General features: G+C 56.4%; 1 protein-coding gene across 1 annotated transcript; it reads left to right on the top strand.

The window, feature by feature from the left end:
* The first annotated feature begins 495 nt into the window (after nucleotides 1-495).
* Nucleotides 496-11,249, top strand: Panx2 (pannexin 2). Its single transcript, XM_021638986.2, has 3 exons — nucleotides 496-1,085; nucleotides 7,932-9,395; nucleotides 9,895-11,249. Exons 1-3 carry the CDS (start codon nucleotides 860-862, stop codon nucleotides 10,236-10,238), a joined length of 2,034 nt encoding a protein of 677 aa, XP_021494661.1. The 5' UTR covers nucleotides 496-859; the 3' UTR covers nucleotides 10,239-11,249.
* The last annotated feature ends 4,602 nt before the right edge of the window (nucleotides 11,250-15,851 follow it).

Below are 15,851 nucleotides of genomic sequence, written 5' to 3'. Positions count from 1 at the left end.
CTCCAGCTGGCGCAGCTCCATGGATTTTGACAGTGAGTGAAGCAGCAGAGATGCTGGGTTAGCATATCTGCACTGGCTGACTTCTGATCACAGCATTTAACTGGACGCCTCTGGGTCCAGGTCGTGGCTGCAGTAAAGAGGCATCAGGGAGCTTTGGAGAGGACAACCCACAGCATTTATACAGGCACTGGGAAAGGGGGTTCTGGCTTCGTCGCACTTGTCTGCAACACCTCACAGGGCAGCCTCTGCGCCCATGTGGGATCCGGGTCCCAGCGAGGAGCAAGAGTGTAGAACTAGAATCCTGCCGCCAGACACGATCTGACCCTAGAGCGGGCGATCCGCCTCTTTTGGTGCCTAGGGCTAGGGAAGCCGGGACTCGGCCCAACCCTGACGCAAGGGGATGGTCAATATGAACTCGGTTCATTTCATTTAAAAAAAAAAAATTTTTTTTTTTTTTTGCAAAGTCATCGCCAACGCCGCAGCTACGTGGCAGGTGGGGGGGACTGGGGGCGGAGCCACGCCACGGAGTTGCCGCAGGTAAACAGCCCCCCTCCCAGGCGGGAGCGGGCCGCGCGGCCCAGGCAGGAGAGCCGCCGCCGCCCCCGGGAGGGACGCAGGGCGCGGGCCGGCTACAGCGCACGGCGGGGGCGGCGGCGGCCCGGCGCCCTGGCAGCCCGACCCCTCTCGCGGGGCGGCGGACCCCCGAGCCCCGCCGCATCGCCCCTGACATCCCTCTTCCGGCGCCCCGCGCCCCGCGCCCCCTCGATCCCGCTCCCCGCCGCCCCCCGCCGCCCTCTCCGGCGCGCGGCCCCGCCCGCGCCCCCCGCCCGTACCCAGTCGGGCTGCGCCCCCGCCCCCCATGCACCACCTCCTGGAGCAGTCGGCGGACATGGCGACCGCGCTGCTGGCGGGCGAGAAGCTGAGGGAGCTCATCCTGCCTGGCTCGCAGGACGACAAGACGGGCGCGCTGGCCGCGCTGCTGCTGCAGCTCAAGCTGGAATTGCCGTTCGACCGCGTGGTCACCATCGGCACCGTGCTGGTACCCATCCTGCTGGTCACCCTGGTCTTCACCAAGAACTTCGCAGGTGAGGCAGGGCGCGCGTCCGCAGGTGTGTAGCGCCCAGCGCTCTGAGCGCACTGGCTCTCAGCGCCAGGCAGCTAGCGCCAGCTGGACCGCACCCACCTGCCCAGGCGATGAGGCATTGCCCTCGGGTCTCTCATCGCAGACCTTGGGCACCACCTCTGTCTGGCATGAGGGGTTGAAGCGAGACAGGGCCGCCTGCGAGCCTTCCTCTGTTTTATTGTTGTTTGGCCTTCCATTCCTTCAGCCTCAAGCCGTGAGGAAAGTAGGCCTGCCCTACACTTGCTGGCCCTTGGTATGAACGGGACTGTGGGGTCTGAGTTGTAGAATGTCACAGTGGGGACTGAGGCGTGGAGAGGTAGCCAGACGCTAACTAGAGAAGGCTTTTGTAAGCGCTGAGAGCCACTGCCCAGGCATAGTGAAAATCCCATGATGCTACACGGGATTCGTGGGACTGACAGCATAGGAAAGTGAGGGCACTCCTAAGGAGCTCTGAAGTTCCCCCTTCCAGAGGTTTTCTGCAGAGGAGGCCAAACAGGGCTGGCCCTGGAGGGCATCAAGCAATGATGGCCCAAGAGGCCATCCTTGGCTGACAAAGACAGTGTAGGTGGAAGATGGGGCAGGTTAGGGAAGAGTGACTAGGTTGAGAGGCCGAAGCATTAGGTCAGTAGAAATGGGCCTGGTGTACATGTGGGTGTACCTGTGGTCCTGTGCAGGAGAGTGCTCATACATAGTGGTCCCTGCCTGAGGTGACTAGATCAGAACAGCAACAAGCCGGTGTGAGGCACCAGGGAGCTGGTTTCTGGTAACACGGGAGACAGGAAGTAGCATCTCCCACCTGGAGCTGAGCTGAGGCAAGGACTCAGGTATCCACTTCAGCAGGTCTGAGCTGTGGCCCAGAGGTACCAGTTTCACAGCAGGAGGAAGGCTGTCAGGCTCCAGAGTTCCTCCGGGGGTGCAGCTCGCTCTGCCCTCTGCAACTACTGGGCAACACGAACAGGCAAAGTTTTGATGCCCCCTTCCTCACCGTCATCCACAGGTGCCTCACCTTTCAGGAAACTCCAGGACCTAGAGGTATCCAACCTGAGGGCAGGCATCCTTCAGACTGCTTAATACCACCCCAGGGCTCTCCTGGTCTCCATCCTTGGACACCAAAGGCTCTGACACTTGGGATTAGATGTCACCATAGGCAAGACAGAAGTCGGAGGGTGCGGTGGGGCCTCCAGGTCACACCCAGGTGTGTGCATAAAGGGGTTTTTGGACGTGTCGGTCACAGTACCAACAATGGGGTGGCTGGCTTACAAGAACAGACATGTGCCTCAAAGTGCTAGAGGCCGGAAGTCCCAACTCCAGGTGTGGGAGACCTGAGTTCTCTCTGAAGACCCTAGGGAATGACAAGGACCCTTTCTTCCTGATAAACTGGTAGCTGCAGCCCATCCCTGCTGTTCCTTGGCCTATAGCTACACCACCCAAACCCTGTGTCTGTCCTCTGTTGGGATTTCCCCATGTCTGTGTCCCTCCTTTGAGTCACAAGGATGCAGTAGGGTTGGGATTACTGTACTCTCATCTCAGTCTATTTACATCTGCAAAGGCTGTTTCTGTCAGTCCACAGGTACAGGGCTAGGACTCTTCAGCAGATAGTTGGGGAAACACAGCTCTATGACAGACACAGTAGGGCAGCCTCAGATGTGGCTGTACACATGGGCTGGGCCATCTCCGGTCATCCCTTGTAATGAGCCCTCTACTCAGACACTGCCAGCCCAGTGTCTTGGGACCTCCAAGCACCCTGCAAACAACTGGGCCCCCAAAGCAGCCCCAATCCTGGACCTGCTCCTTCAGACCCCCTCTGCTTTCCCACAGAAATGCATGTGCCCACCTGAGGCCCACATGTTTTAACGCCCTCTACCCGTGCTGAGCCAGGCCTACCACAAGTATGAGGAGGGGGTCCTCACACAGCACCTCCCCAGCATGGACAAGCAGCTGTGCTTGACCAGTAAGCTTCTTCCTGGGAGGTTAGAGATCATGGACAACCAGCGTTACTCCTGACCTTTGCTTTCCCTGATCTCCTAGGCAATTCTGAAGCGCTGCTGTTTCTCTGGGCTTTGATTGATGTTCACGACAGCCCGATAGCTTCTTGGGGCTCTTCATCATCCTTTTGTCCCACAGAACCCAAAAGCATCCAGGGACTCCAGACACAAGAGAATCAGACATGGGGAAAGGGTTCCTTAACGGTACCTTCGCCCAAGGCCCTGTCATTTTGGGGGGACCATTTGGTAAGAACATAGGAGAAGGTAGGACAGAAGCGTAGCCGGGACCCTGTGCCAGGACTCTGTGAAGGCTTTTGGACTTCTGGCCTCTAGATCTGTGAGGTATGTATGCCATTTTAAGCCAGCCACCCCACTTGTAATACCAGGGGCCAGGGTGACCAACGGCCCCCTCCGTTTCCTTCTGCATACACCTGGGTCCTGCCTGTAGGGCTGTTCAAGCCCCAGTGTCAGAGGATAGTACTGTGTGGGTACCCCCTCAGGGGGAGCCTGCCCTCCATCTAGCGGGTTCTGCTATGTTAAGATGAACCCCCTTGAGCTCAGCACTGCTGATCTCCACCCAGCAGAGCTAGAGGTAGAACTCAGGGTGTAGGGGCGGCCCAGAAAAAAAATCACAGAGGACTCCTGTCTAGAGACCAGCTGGTGATGGGCCTGGACTACTGTGAAATAGCTTCTCAGGCAGGAGGGGGAGTTCAGTATGCAAAGGCCAGAAGTGGGGGAAGGGAAGAGAGGCAAAGATCCCCCAGATCATTCAGACCCAGGCTGGAAGGCCAGCAATGACTTTTTCCTAAAACAGTCAGGTCCCACATACTTGGGGGTATTTCCAGGTGTGGTGAATGTCCAGCTCACGGAAGTGGGGCGTCACCTAGTATGTGTCCCATTTCTGTACTCCTTCCTTAAAGAAGGAAAACTGTAAGTGCCCTATACTGACGACCATAGGTGGATCCTATACCTGGCCTCTGGCCTTTCCCTGGGCGTCCCACCCAGCAGGGTGGATTTCCGTGGTGGACCTGTGAGAAGTGGGCTCAGAATACCAGCCCACCTCCTTTTTCCTGTGGCCCCTACAAGTCAACCCTTTCTGACCCAGGAATGAATACTACCTATGCGAGGCCTGCAGCACTCAAAATCACCGCAGGAAGTAGCGGGATGGAGTATTCCCCCCACGCACATACACGCATGAGGCAGGCAGCCTGGGAGAAGCCAGGGCCACCTGTTATCTGCCTACGCTGCTGGAACAGGCGAGCCCAAGCTCAGTGGCTCCGAACAGTGCACAGGACTCGACAGCAGAGCACTCCATTGGTGTAGTGGAGGTCCTAGGTTGATCCCCAGCGTTTTACACGCGCCAAGAACCGAACAAAGCCGGTGCATTAGTTCAGCAAATAAAGATGCTCGTCCCCAAGCCTGACAAGTTGAGTGTGATCCCTGGAACCCACAGGGAAGAAGGAGAGAACCAATACCCACAGGTTGCACACATAACACCCACATACATTCGCATAAACACACAAAAAATGTTTAAAAATTAACAAAAACAGTTGTCCTGATTTCTGCTGGTCAGAAACCTGACGTGAGTCTTACAAGATGGACAAACTGTAGGCAGGGCTGGTCCTTCTGGAGCTTCCCGTGGTAAATCTGTTCCCACCTTCAGGACAGAAGTACATCGTGCCATTTGGCTCAGAGCTTCTCTATCCACCACTGCCTTCCTTAAAAAGGGACACTTGTGTTCCATTGTCCTACTCAGATAATCCAGGATCATCTCCGTAAAGTCCTTAATCCCAGCTGCAGAGTCACTTGGACCACACAAAGCAGCACTGTCACAAGGTCCAAAAATCAGGATATGGTCATCTTGGGAGCTGTCACATTACCATGAAAGAGTTGAGGAAGGGTTTCGAACTGCCCAGGGGTGAGAGGAGCTGAAAGTGAAGGGGCAGTGGGAGCTATGAGCTGGCCAGAGACAACAGCCTCCGCAGGACCAGGCATCCCTTGAAAGCTTTTCCTTCCACGAGTGACGGAGGCCTAAGTGAGCTGGGGTGTGTGCAGGCCAGACCCAAGGAGTGCACTGGAGATGTGTCTAGGGTTCAGGTTCAGCCCCAACCCCGGGCAGAATTCCAAATAAAAGCCCTACAGGTCTGTGCTTACGCTGTTCAGACCTGCTCTTCCTGGAGGCTACAGTAAGGCACTCGGCACTCTGTGGTTACCGCTGTTGACTCCATGCCACTGTGATGGGGGCAGACAGTCTCAGCTTAGTAGGTTCCTTGGCTAGGAATCTCAGCGTGCTCTTAGGAGCAGCAGGGTGTCCAGAAGCTCAGGTCTACACAGTACTGTCCGCTGGGGAAAGGACCCTTCAACAGTACTCTGCAGAGCTAGCCCTGTCTGCACTGAGATGGACCAGCTTCTGTGTCTCCTCCTTCAGCACCTGTACTTACCCAGGCAAGACCTCATCACCCCTGGGAAACCAGGAGAGAGGGGCCTCAGACAGAGAGCTCCGTGCAGCCACTGTATGTGGGCAGAGCATTCTGGGTACCTGCCATCCTGCCCAGTTGAGGCCCAGTATGACATGTCCATGGCATCACTATCCTATGGCAGCCAACCGTGCTTGAGCACCTGCACCCCTCTAGATCCCTTGGTATCTGCTGTGCCATCAGAAGTACCAGGTGCCTCTGCAGACACAGGCCAGCCAAGGAGGAGGTTGGCTCCCGAGTGCCCACGGGAGTATGGGGGTCTCTCCTCTTGCTTGTCCAGCTTACAGCGTGGCTGGACATGTAGGGATGGGCTTGATTCAGGGCGGGAATCAAATTCCCAGAGAGAAGGCCACTCAACCCTTCTGTGGCTTTAGGGATCAGCTGTAAGGACCAAAAAAAAAAAAAAAAAAAAAAAAAAAGAATAAAATTCCATTTTTTCTCAACCAAGAGAGCCGATTCTTTTGCTTCCCCTGTTTGCTCTTCTCAGAGCCCAGCTCAATCCTGCCCTGGACATCTGTCCTCCAGGACTTCAGGTTAAAGGGATCAGCTTTCCCTGACCTGACTGTCCCTAGCCTTCTCTTCTGTCCCTGGCCATGGCCAGGTACCCAGCTTCAAGACCCAGTATCTGACCATCTAGGCAAGACTCACTCCATCTGGCTCACCCACACCTCCATTGGAGCCCTCCGTATCATCCCAGGACCATCTGAGGAAGACCAGTGGCCGCATGGCCATTGGGGCGCTCCTTGACCTGAGTATATTCTGGTGGTCCTTCAGGCCTCAGTGTCTTTGAGTTTTCATGATGAGAGGCTGTGTGGGCAGAGGCATACCCCGAATGGAGAGCAAGATCCTAGCTAAGTTGGAATGGTGCCAGGACCCCTACATGCTGGTACTACAAGAAGAACATGCAGGCAGTGGGATCTCTGTCCCCTGCTTCCTGGGCCCCTGAAAGCATCAACTGTGCTTAATGTCTGTGATGGTCACTTTTCTCGTTGCTGTAGCAGAAACAACCTAAGGGAGGAAGGATTTGTTCTGGTTCACAATCTCAGGGGACACATTCCAACATGGGGAGAGGGCATGTGGCTAAAGTGGCTCCTTCCGTGGTAAGAGCTCTGGAGTGGCTGGTACACATTGAGGTGTATGTAACCCACCTGCCCACCCATCCCAGTCTCATGCTTCTAGCTAGACCCCACCTCCCAAAGATTCCACAACCCCCCCCAAAACAGTGCCGCCAGCTGGGGCCCAAGTGTTCAAACACGTGAGCCTGTAGGGGAAATTTCATATTCAGACTCTTCCATCTAGCCTGGGTCTCTGCCATTTCCCTGTCTACATTAACTTGAGGCTAGGTTCAGACAGACAACCGGTCTCAAGACTGTGGTGAAGAGCTTTGAGCTGGAGCAGGGAAGGCTTCTAGTTGATCTACCTTAGAGCCACACTTGAGGGTAAGAGGGATGGCAAAGGAGGAACTGGCTTGGATTAGTGCCACAGGTAACCATGGCTTTGCACCTAGGAATCATATCCCAGTCTGGGGGCTTTGAGCCTCCAAGTTTTCTGAAAACGAATTAAAAGCTTAAGATGGCAGCACAAGGCTGAGTGTGGCCTGATGGAGGCACGCGTGACATCCTTTGCTTCGGGATGTGTGTCCACGTGAGCAAGAGCAGACGGCCCTTTGTTCACTTTCGGTGGCAGACCTGTCCACTGATCCTTCCCCAACACCAGCATCCGGCATTCCCACGTTTCTCTTCCTCCAGGACAGTGGGACTTGTGAGGCCCCTCTCACCTGTCACAGGCAGGTTTTTCTTTGCATTTGGGCCTCTGTGACTGCCTCTGGCTAGGTAGGAACATCCAGGCCACCAATCCTGGCAGTGCAGGAACTGGTATTTTGTCCATGTGGGATGCTGAAAGAGGAACCCTGGCTGTCAGCATGGTTTGTCTTGATCCCCTCCAGACCTTGGTTTGTATTGTACATGCGGTCTTTATGGCCTTTCAAGACCTATGCTAAGTATAGGACTGTTTATTAGTATAGGTTATTTCTTCAGTTCACACAAGCAGGTGTTACCCCCCTGGCCAGCCACTTTGTAAGTGGGAACCACACACACAGCACTGTAGTTAGGACACGATGAGGGAAAACTGGCCTGAGAAGAGAAGGGCCCATTTGAGGAGCAGCGGTCCCTGTGTAAAGCAGGCGGCTCAGTGGGAGGGGCTGTAGAGTTGATGGACGTGAGAGCCCAGCCACCTGCACAGGGGAGGGGTCTGGACAAGAGACAGGATCAGGTCCTTCCCAAGACCCGTTCTTCCTCAGGCCAGTCCCACCTCTTGCCCTAGCCCGTGTCTCCTCTCTACCCTCAGAGGAACCAATTTACTGTTACACTCCGCACAACTTCACCCGTGACCAGGCGCTGTACGCCCGTGGCTACTGCTGGACAGAGCTGCGGGATGCGCTGCCCGGCGTGGATGCCAGCCTTTGGCCATCGCTGTTTGAGCACAAGTTCCTACCCTACGCACTGCTGGCCTTTGCTGCCATCATGTACGTGCCCGCACTGGGCTGGGAGTTTCTGGCCTCCACCCGCCTCACCTCCGAGCTCAACTTCCTGCTGCAGGAGATTGACAATTGCTACCACAGGGCAGCGGAGGGCCGTGCCCCTAAGATCGAGAAGCAGATCCAGTCCAAGGGGCCAGGCATCACGGAGCGCGAGAAGCGGGAGATCATCGAAAACGCTGAGAAGGAGAAGAGCCCCGAACAGAATCTGTTCGAGAAGTACCTGGAGCGCAGGGGTCGCAGCAACTTCTTGGCCAAGCTCTACTTGGCGCGGCACGTACTGATCCTGCTGCTCAGCGTGGTGCCCATCTCCTACCTATGCACATACTATGCCACCCAGAAGCAGAACGAGTTCACCTGTGCCCTGGGCGCCTCGCCGGATGGGCCTGTGGGTGGCGCTGGGCCCGTGGTGCGCGTCAGCTGCAAGCTGCCTTCGGTGCAGCTGCAGCGGATCATTGCAGGTGTGGACATCGTGCTCCTCTGCTTCATGAACCTCATCATCCTGGTCAACCTCATCCACCTCTTCATCTTCCGCAAGAGCAACTTCATCTTTGACAAACTGCACAAGGTGGGCATCAAGACGCGCCGGCAGTGGCGCCGCTCCCAGTTCTGCGACATCAACATCCTGGCCATGTTCTGCAACGAGAACCGAGACCACATCAAGTCGCTCAACCGGCTGGACTTCATCACCAACGAGAGCGACCTCATGTATGACAACGTGGTGCGGCAGCTTCTGGCGGCCTTGGCTCAGTCTAACCACGACACCACGCCCACCGTGCGGGACTCGGGCATCCAGACGGTGGACCCCAGCATCAACCCCGCCGAGCCCGACGGCTCTGCCGAGCCACCCGTGGTCAAGCGGCCCCGGAAGAAGATGAAGTGGATCCCCACCAGCAACCCGCTGCCACAGCCCTTCAAGGAGCAGCTGGCCATTATGCGTGTGGAGAACAGCAAGACAGAGAAGCCCAAGCCCGTGCGCAGGAAGACGGCCACAGACACGCTCATTGCCCCCCTGCTGGACGCTGGGGCCCGGGCTGCCCACCACTACAAGGGTAGTGGAGGAGATTCAGGCCCCTCCCCTGCCCCACCTGCTGCCTCTGAGAAAAAGCATACCCGGCACTTCTCCTTGGACGTACATCCCTACATCCTAGGTACCAAGAAGGCCAAGACTGAGGCAGTGCCCCCTGCCCTACCCGCCTCCCGGAGCCAGGAAGGTGGCTTCCTGTCCCAGACAGAGGAATGTGGGCTGGGCCTGGCTGCAGCACCCACCAAAGGTAGGGAGCCAAGCAGGTGCGGGACGGGGTCAGAATGTAGATTCCCAAGGAGCCCTGAGCAGGAAGTTGGCAGTTCCCGTGTCTAAGGCACGAAGAGAGAAGACACGGAGAACAATGTAGATGAGGTGGCAGGCAGGCTAGCTAGCTTGGTCACAACAGGACCAACAGTAGGGTTGCTCCTAAGGTGAGCTGCAGGCCTAATAGGAGTATGAAAAAGCAGAGGATGAGGAGGAAGGCAGGAGTGCAGCCACCAGGGAACATACCTCCTTCGGTCAATAAGGGCTTCGGGCAGATGTGAGCCACGGGGTGGAAAAATTCAGCAGGCAGTACTGCTGCTGTCCCTGGGTATCAGAGACTTAGCCAGGCAGGCCGCTGAACACAGGGGCGCCTGCCATCCGTGGAAGCTGGGGGCCCAGTGGGTGCCCGTGGGTTACACTGGGAGGGCTGTAGCGGTGAGTGAGCTGGATTGTGAAATGCCTGTGTTCCTGCCTGTTTTCAGATGCTCCGCTCCCCGAGAAGGAAATCCCATACCCCACAGAGCCTGCCCTGCCAGGGCTTCCATCCGGGGGCCCATTTCACGTCTGCTCACCCCCCACGGCCCCCGCTGCTGCCCCCCTGTCACCAGGCAGTCTGGGCAAGGCCGACCCCCTCACCATCCTGAGCCGAAATGCCACTCACCCCCTGCTCCACATCAGCACGCTGTATGAGACCCGGGAAGAGGAGGAAGGAGGCCCCTGTGCTCCCTCAGACATGGGCGACCTCCTCACCATCCCCCCACCCCAGCAGATCCTCATCGCCACCTTCGAGGAGCCGAGAACGGTTGTGAGTACTGTGGAGTTTTGAGGGGCAGGACCTCCCAGGCCACCAAAAACTCTCTGCATGAGCCAGGGATGGCCCAGCTGAGCCTAGCCTTGAGTAGATCTGAACTCTGCTCACCCAGTACTGCCCACACCCCCTCAGCCTCCTGTCTGCATGCCACGGGGCCCAGCACCCCTTCCACCTGGCTCTCCATGGCATCCACGTGTGTAGGCTGGGGCTAGAGTGCAAGGTGGGGTAGGGTGCCCACCCCGGCATCAGGCCCCCGCTGTGTGCTGGGCTGAAGGATGAAGAGTTTTATTTTTTTAGTGGGTTTTATTGTGGGCCAAGACAACTCAGCACACCCAGTTGGGCCCAGCCTAGGGTGAGTGAGCAGGATGCGGAGGAAGGTGGCACAAGCCTCAGGACAGACCCCAGTGGTCACTCACTTAAGGGCCTGGCCCCCCGCAGAGGGACCTGATGCCTCTGCAGGTGGGGGAACCGTAGGCTGCCCCAGGTCCAAGTCAACACGCACTTTCTCCTCGCAGCCTGACACACACTTTATTTTACTATGATTACTGTAACTGAGGAGCCTATCTATCATCAGGAGAATTAGGGTGCATTTAAAGCAGAGGATGGTGTGTGTGAGCGGCAGAACCAGAGGCGGGTATACAAGTGCCAAGTAAGCAGGTGTGGGTACAAGCACCTGCCCGAGTGACTGAGTTTGCCAGAGGGCACGGTGCCCGTGCACAAGCAAGCTCATGAACAAGTAGGGGGGCAAGTGTGGTGTGAGTGAGCCTGAGTATGTGTGAGTGTGCGAGCGGCACCCACGTGTGAGCAGTGGGTGAGAGCAGGCGTAGGCGCCAGGGTGCGAGTGAGGGAAGGAATACAACGCAATAACCACATCCCCCTCCCGGGTCCCCAGCTGCTGGCTGGACTGCTTCCCACGGGGGTCCAGGCCCCACTGGCCCCACCCCTATTACCTCAGCCACGCGCCACGTGACGAAGTATTAACAAGGTAGCACTGAGCATATCAATAAATACTATTCTGATAACTCCTGTGCTTTGAGGCCCCGACTCCCCGTGCCGGTGCTTCGGCCCGGCCTGCAACACTCATCAACGTCTGGGCAGCTCTTGGGGCCACTGGGAAACAGTGGGCAGAGCCAGGCAGTGACATCAGACCTCCATCCAGAAGTGGGGGGTGGGGAGGACGGACCATGCCATACTGGATTGTGGGGCTGTGGGAGGACAGAGTATTCAGAGAGCTTTCTGGGGAGGGACAGGGTGTCTTAATTACTGTTTTATTATTGCCGTGAAGAGACACAGTGACAAAGGTGACTCAAAGAAGAAAGCATTTAATTGGAGGGTTGGTTATAGTTTCAGAGGGTGAGTCCATGAACATGGCGGGGAGCACAGCACCAGGCAGGCATGGCATGGCGTGGCACAGGAGCGGTAGCTGAGAGCTACATCCTGATCTGTAGGCAGGAAGCAGAGAGAGAGAGAGAGACTGGGTCTGGATTGGCATTTTCAAACGTCACCTTCTCCAACAAGGCCAAACTTCCTAAGCCTTCAACAGCCCACCAACTTAGGTGGTTTGGAGGGAACCAAACATTCAAATACATGAGCATATGGGGGCCATTCTTCTTCAAACCAGCACATAAATAGCATGGCCTGGGGCCCTGTTAGGTATGTTAGCAGGAACCACAGGGCTGGCAGGACCCAGGAAGGGTCTTGGTTGGTAAGACCTGGTTGTAGGGATGTGCTTATGGTCATCAGAAGGCCCATGGCAGGGGTCAACCTCAGGCCCAGGGTTCAGTGGGACAAAACTGGCTCTGTGGAGCTACAAGTCCTGCAAGCCAGGGCCGGTGACCCTGTGTGTCTGAACAAGAGACGTCTTGAAGACAGGTGGCTGAGGAAGCTAGGCCAGGAGTCCAAAGACATTCAGGGGCATAGGCTGTATATCAAAGGGGGGGGGGGTTCAGACAAGACCAGAGCAGCCACCTCTGCCTGGCCTAGGCCTCCTGAAAGCTCCTTAACCAGCCATGGGACAAGCCTGAGGTGCGTAGAGCAAAGCGCTCCCATGTCCTGCACCGCAGCAGCTGCCACCACAGTCACAGCCTAAGCATGCTACCCATGCTGACCACGCAGAGGCCACATTCTGGTTTTATCGTTTGTTTAAAATGTCCTGTTAGTATCCATTTGTGCCCAGGCCAGAGCACAAGATCATTGCCATTGGTTTAGTTGGGGGACGCTGGGGCTCAAAAAGGGAGCCTGCATATGCTAGGCAAGTGTTCTATCACCGAGTTACACCTCTACTTCAGATAACAGAGGAGACACCCCAAGCCACACAGGGCCACACCGGGAGCACCAGGGCGAGGCACCGGCAGAGGGAGTAAAGGGAAAGCGAAGATCTGGGGGCCTCCACAGGAAGGGATAGGTCAGGCAGGTGAGAGGTGGAGGATCGGCTGGCATGGATGCCAGACTCACATCCGTGTCCTAGCTCCTGCCTTGAAGTGACTGGAGCGGGTGGAGAGATGGCGGTCCAGAGTGTGGGGAAAGGGGTAGTGAGGGGCACTGCACATAGTGTCCCCTGCCAGTTCAGGGCCTGCCTTGGAAGATAAGCCCCTGTGCAGAGCCAGCAAAGCCCCAGCTCAGAGAGTCAGAATAGAGCAAATGGCCAGGTGTGGCACCACAGCATTTCACCCAGCAAATCGGGACGCAGAGGCAGGCAGATCTCTCTCTCGAGTTTGAGGCCAACTCGGTCTGCATAACTAGTTCCAGGCCAGCCAGGGCAGCATAGTGAGACCCTACCTCAAAGTCAAACCAAAACCCCAAACAATACAATACAAAAAATACCAAAAAACAAAACAAAACAAAACCCACCCTGTCCCCACCCAGAAAGCACTCCCTGAGCTGCTGCTGGCCACTGTCCTTGGTGTTTCAGGCAGCACTAAGTATTTCCACACATTCTAGAAAGGGGCTTCTGAGTCCTGAAGGAACCCTGGGAAAACAGCTGGCTGCCTCTGGGCTGCTTGCTTCCCTGGAGAACACAATCCCTGGTCCTGTGGCCCACAAATTCGCCCCTTCACAATACTGAGCCGACATGGTAGCTAAAGTAACCCAAGAAAACTCGGGGTGCTGCTCTTTCCTGCACCCTGGCCCTCCCCGCTCACATATGCATCTGCCTCTTGCACGTGTTACACAGTCCTGCCTGCATGTGTGATAGCCACTCCCTACAGCTTCAGCTCAGCTTGGGCACCCAAGGGCTTGGCTCAGAGCGGGAGACATCCAGACCCTATGGAGCCACTGGTCAGCGTGTTACCAAGTCTAGCTGCTGTACTTCCCTCACAGGCCCTGTTTCCCAAGAGCCACGGACCATAGACTGCCCTGAGAGTGGCTGGGCATGCAGAGCTTATAAAGAACAGAAGTAGACATGGGAGACGATACAGGGCCCAACAGGAGCCAGGGGCTGGCTCTTTGGGAGGCCAATACAGCAGCCACTTCACACCTCTGGTCTTGGATAGAGCCTAGAGGGACCTCTCAGAGGAGTCCTGTGGGGGAGAGGTTGGTGCTGTCTCTCTGTGTGGGGCTGCTTCCAGGGAAGGGGCTCAGGTCGGTGTCCTGCAGAAGCAGTGGGCACTGGGAGACGACCAGCCTGCTCCTCAGAAGTGTCCTCTGGCTCCACGTTCCCATTAGTTATTCCTGGAGGCAGATGACCCGAAGAAAAAAACATAGTTATGATCTTTGGGGTTAGACAAGGCTTGAACCCCTTGCCAACCTGGGGCTCACTTTCTGGCCTCTACCCAAGATCTACTTGTGTGGGACCCCTGTCTGCTTCAGGATGCTCTATGCTGTTCTCAAACCTGGCCTCTCTTTACCACACCCCTCAAAGCTGACTGGGAACCCAGGAAGGCCTCCCCTCCCCTCTACATACCCACAGTGGCTTCAGATAGCTCCTTTCACTTTCTGAGGGCTCTGGGCCCCTCTGGCCATGTCGAACCCTTTGCCAGCTAGCCTCACCTGCATTGGTTTCCTTTAGAAAGTTGGCTGCTCTGCTGAACAAAGGGGCCTTCCATATGGCCAACTCTGTGGTAAGTCACCCACTCGCTCTATGGCAGAACAGAACCTGCTCAAACAAAAAGCACGCTTGGGAACAGCTGTTAGAAGGCAGAGCTCAAGCTGGCATGCTTTTCTCCCAAGCAAAGCCAAGAGGTAGGGGAGGCCTAGGCTCTAGCTGGGGAACTGAAGTTTCCCTGCCTGCATGGCTGACTGGACATGTCTTCCAGACACCATTTCCTATTTCTGGCCCCTGTAGACACACCAGCAGGTTAGAGGGCAGCTCTGGTTTTCATCGTCATCTTCCCCTTCAACAGCCACATTGCCAAAATAGAATTCTGGCACTTCGGGGTCAGCATCTATATAAAGTGTCACCCCATCCTGTGCCTTCTTCCCCCTCTCCCTAGTCCTCAACCTGTGGGTCGTGACCCCTTTGGGATTACATAGAAATTCGTAACTGTAGCAAAATTACAGTTATGAAGTAGCAAGGAAATAATGTTACCGTTGGGGGTCACCAGGACATGAAGAACTGTATTAAAGGGTCGCAGCATTAAGAAGGTTGAGAACAACTGTCCTAGGCAGAGGCAGACAAGAGAGGCGGCACCGTGGTCTGCCCCCAGGAAAGGACAGGCTCAGGGAGAAACATCCCACCCCATGGGGACTAGAACCCAGGCCCCTTCCTGTCACCAGCCTGTCACTAAGATTTTCAACCAAACAGGGCAGGTACTGGGAGAGCACCCTCATTGTACTTTGTGAACAAGTAGAGTGGGGTTGGCAATCTCAGATTTGAGCCGGCCCCTGCCTTCTGTCCAGCAGCATGAATGTGGATGAGGCCAGAAGAGGGGAGATGAACACGGGGCGGAGATCCCCAGATACGCTTCACTACGGAGCAAGGAAGGCAGAGGTCACCTTGAGGCCAGGCCCTTTGGGGGACCAAGAAACTGAACGGAGATGGAGACAAGCAGAGCAGCAAATACCTGCCAGCAGCCTCCATGTGGCCTCTTGTGTAACAGCCTGCTGGAGGGAATCCTGCCCGGTGCAGAAAGGATTATCTCCCCAACAAGGGCCAAGTTCCAAGAGGGCCATTGCCAGGGGAACAATGTCAAAGGCAGGGTCTCCAAAACTCAGGGCCAGGGCTGCAGCCTCTCCTTCTGGAACCTGAAAGGGCTGGATGGGACAGCTGGGAGCCAGACAGCACGCACTTCTTCTCTGGAGGGTCTGTGCCAGAGCCTAGTCTGGGTAGTCACTGCCCGGCCCCCACAGTAATCAAAGAAATGTTCACTCTGGACCCACCTGGCTCCTCCCGTCCACTCACCAACCTTGGGCAAGAGGATCTGCAGCCTGGAGACCTGGCCTGAGTGGGCCAACTGGTCTCCCTGCCTCCCTCCCGGGATGCCCTGCTCTAAGGTGCGGTTGGAGACTAGCAAGCCTCAGACCAGTTATGATACTCGGCACTTGCAAGGCTGTCACTGAGATCCCACCCACCCAGTGCCCCGCAGTTTCCAGGCTCTCAGTCACATGCAGCGGAACTCGGAGGTCCTGATGGCCTGGGTGACACCGGATGAAGTCAGCTTCTTGCTTCTCAGCCCTGCCCTTGAGCCTCTC

Source organism: Meriones unguiculatus, chromosome 8, assembly GCF_030254825.1.
Source record: "Meriones unguiculatus strain TT.TT164.6M chromosome 8, Bangor_MerUng_6.1, whole genome shotgun sequence".
NCBI lineage: Eukaryota > Metazoa > Chordata > Mammalia > Rodentia > Muridae > Meriones > Meriones unguiculatus.
Note: the sequence above shows the minus strand (reverse complement) of the source record. Positions and strands in the feature narration are given on the sequence as shown.

Excerpts from the sequence above, each read along its gene's own strand:
- Panx2 (XM_021638986.2), top strand. The coding sequence starts at position 860 with ATGCACCACCTCCTGGAGCAGTCGGCGGACATGGCGACCGCGCTGCTG. Across the intron at positions 1,086-7,931 it reads CTTCACCAAGAACTTCGCAG|AGGAACCAATTTACTGTTAC; the intron begins GTGAGGCAGGGC and ends CTCTACCCTCAG. Across the intron at positions 9,396-9,894 it reads GGCTGCAGCACCCACCAAAG|ATGCTCCGCTCCCCGAGAAG; the intron begins GTAGGGAGCCAA and ends GCCTGTTTTCAG.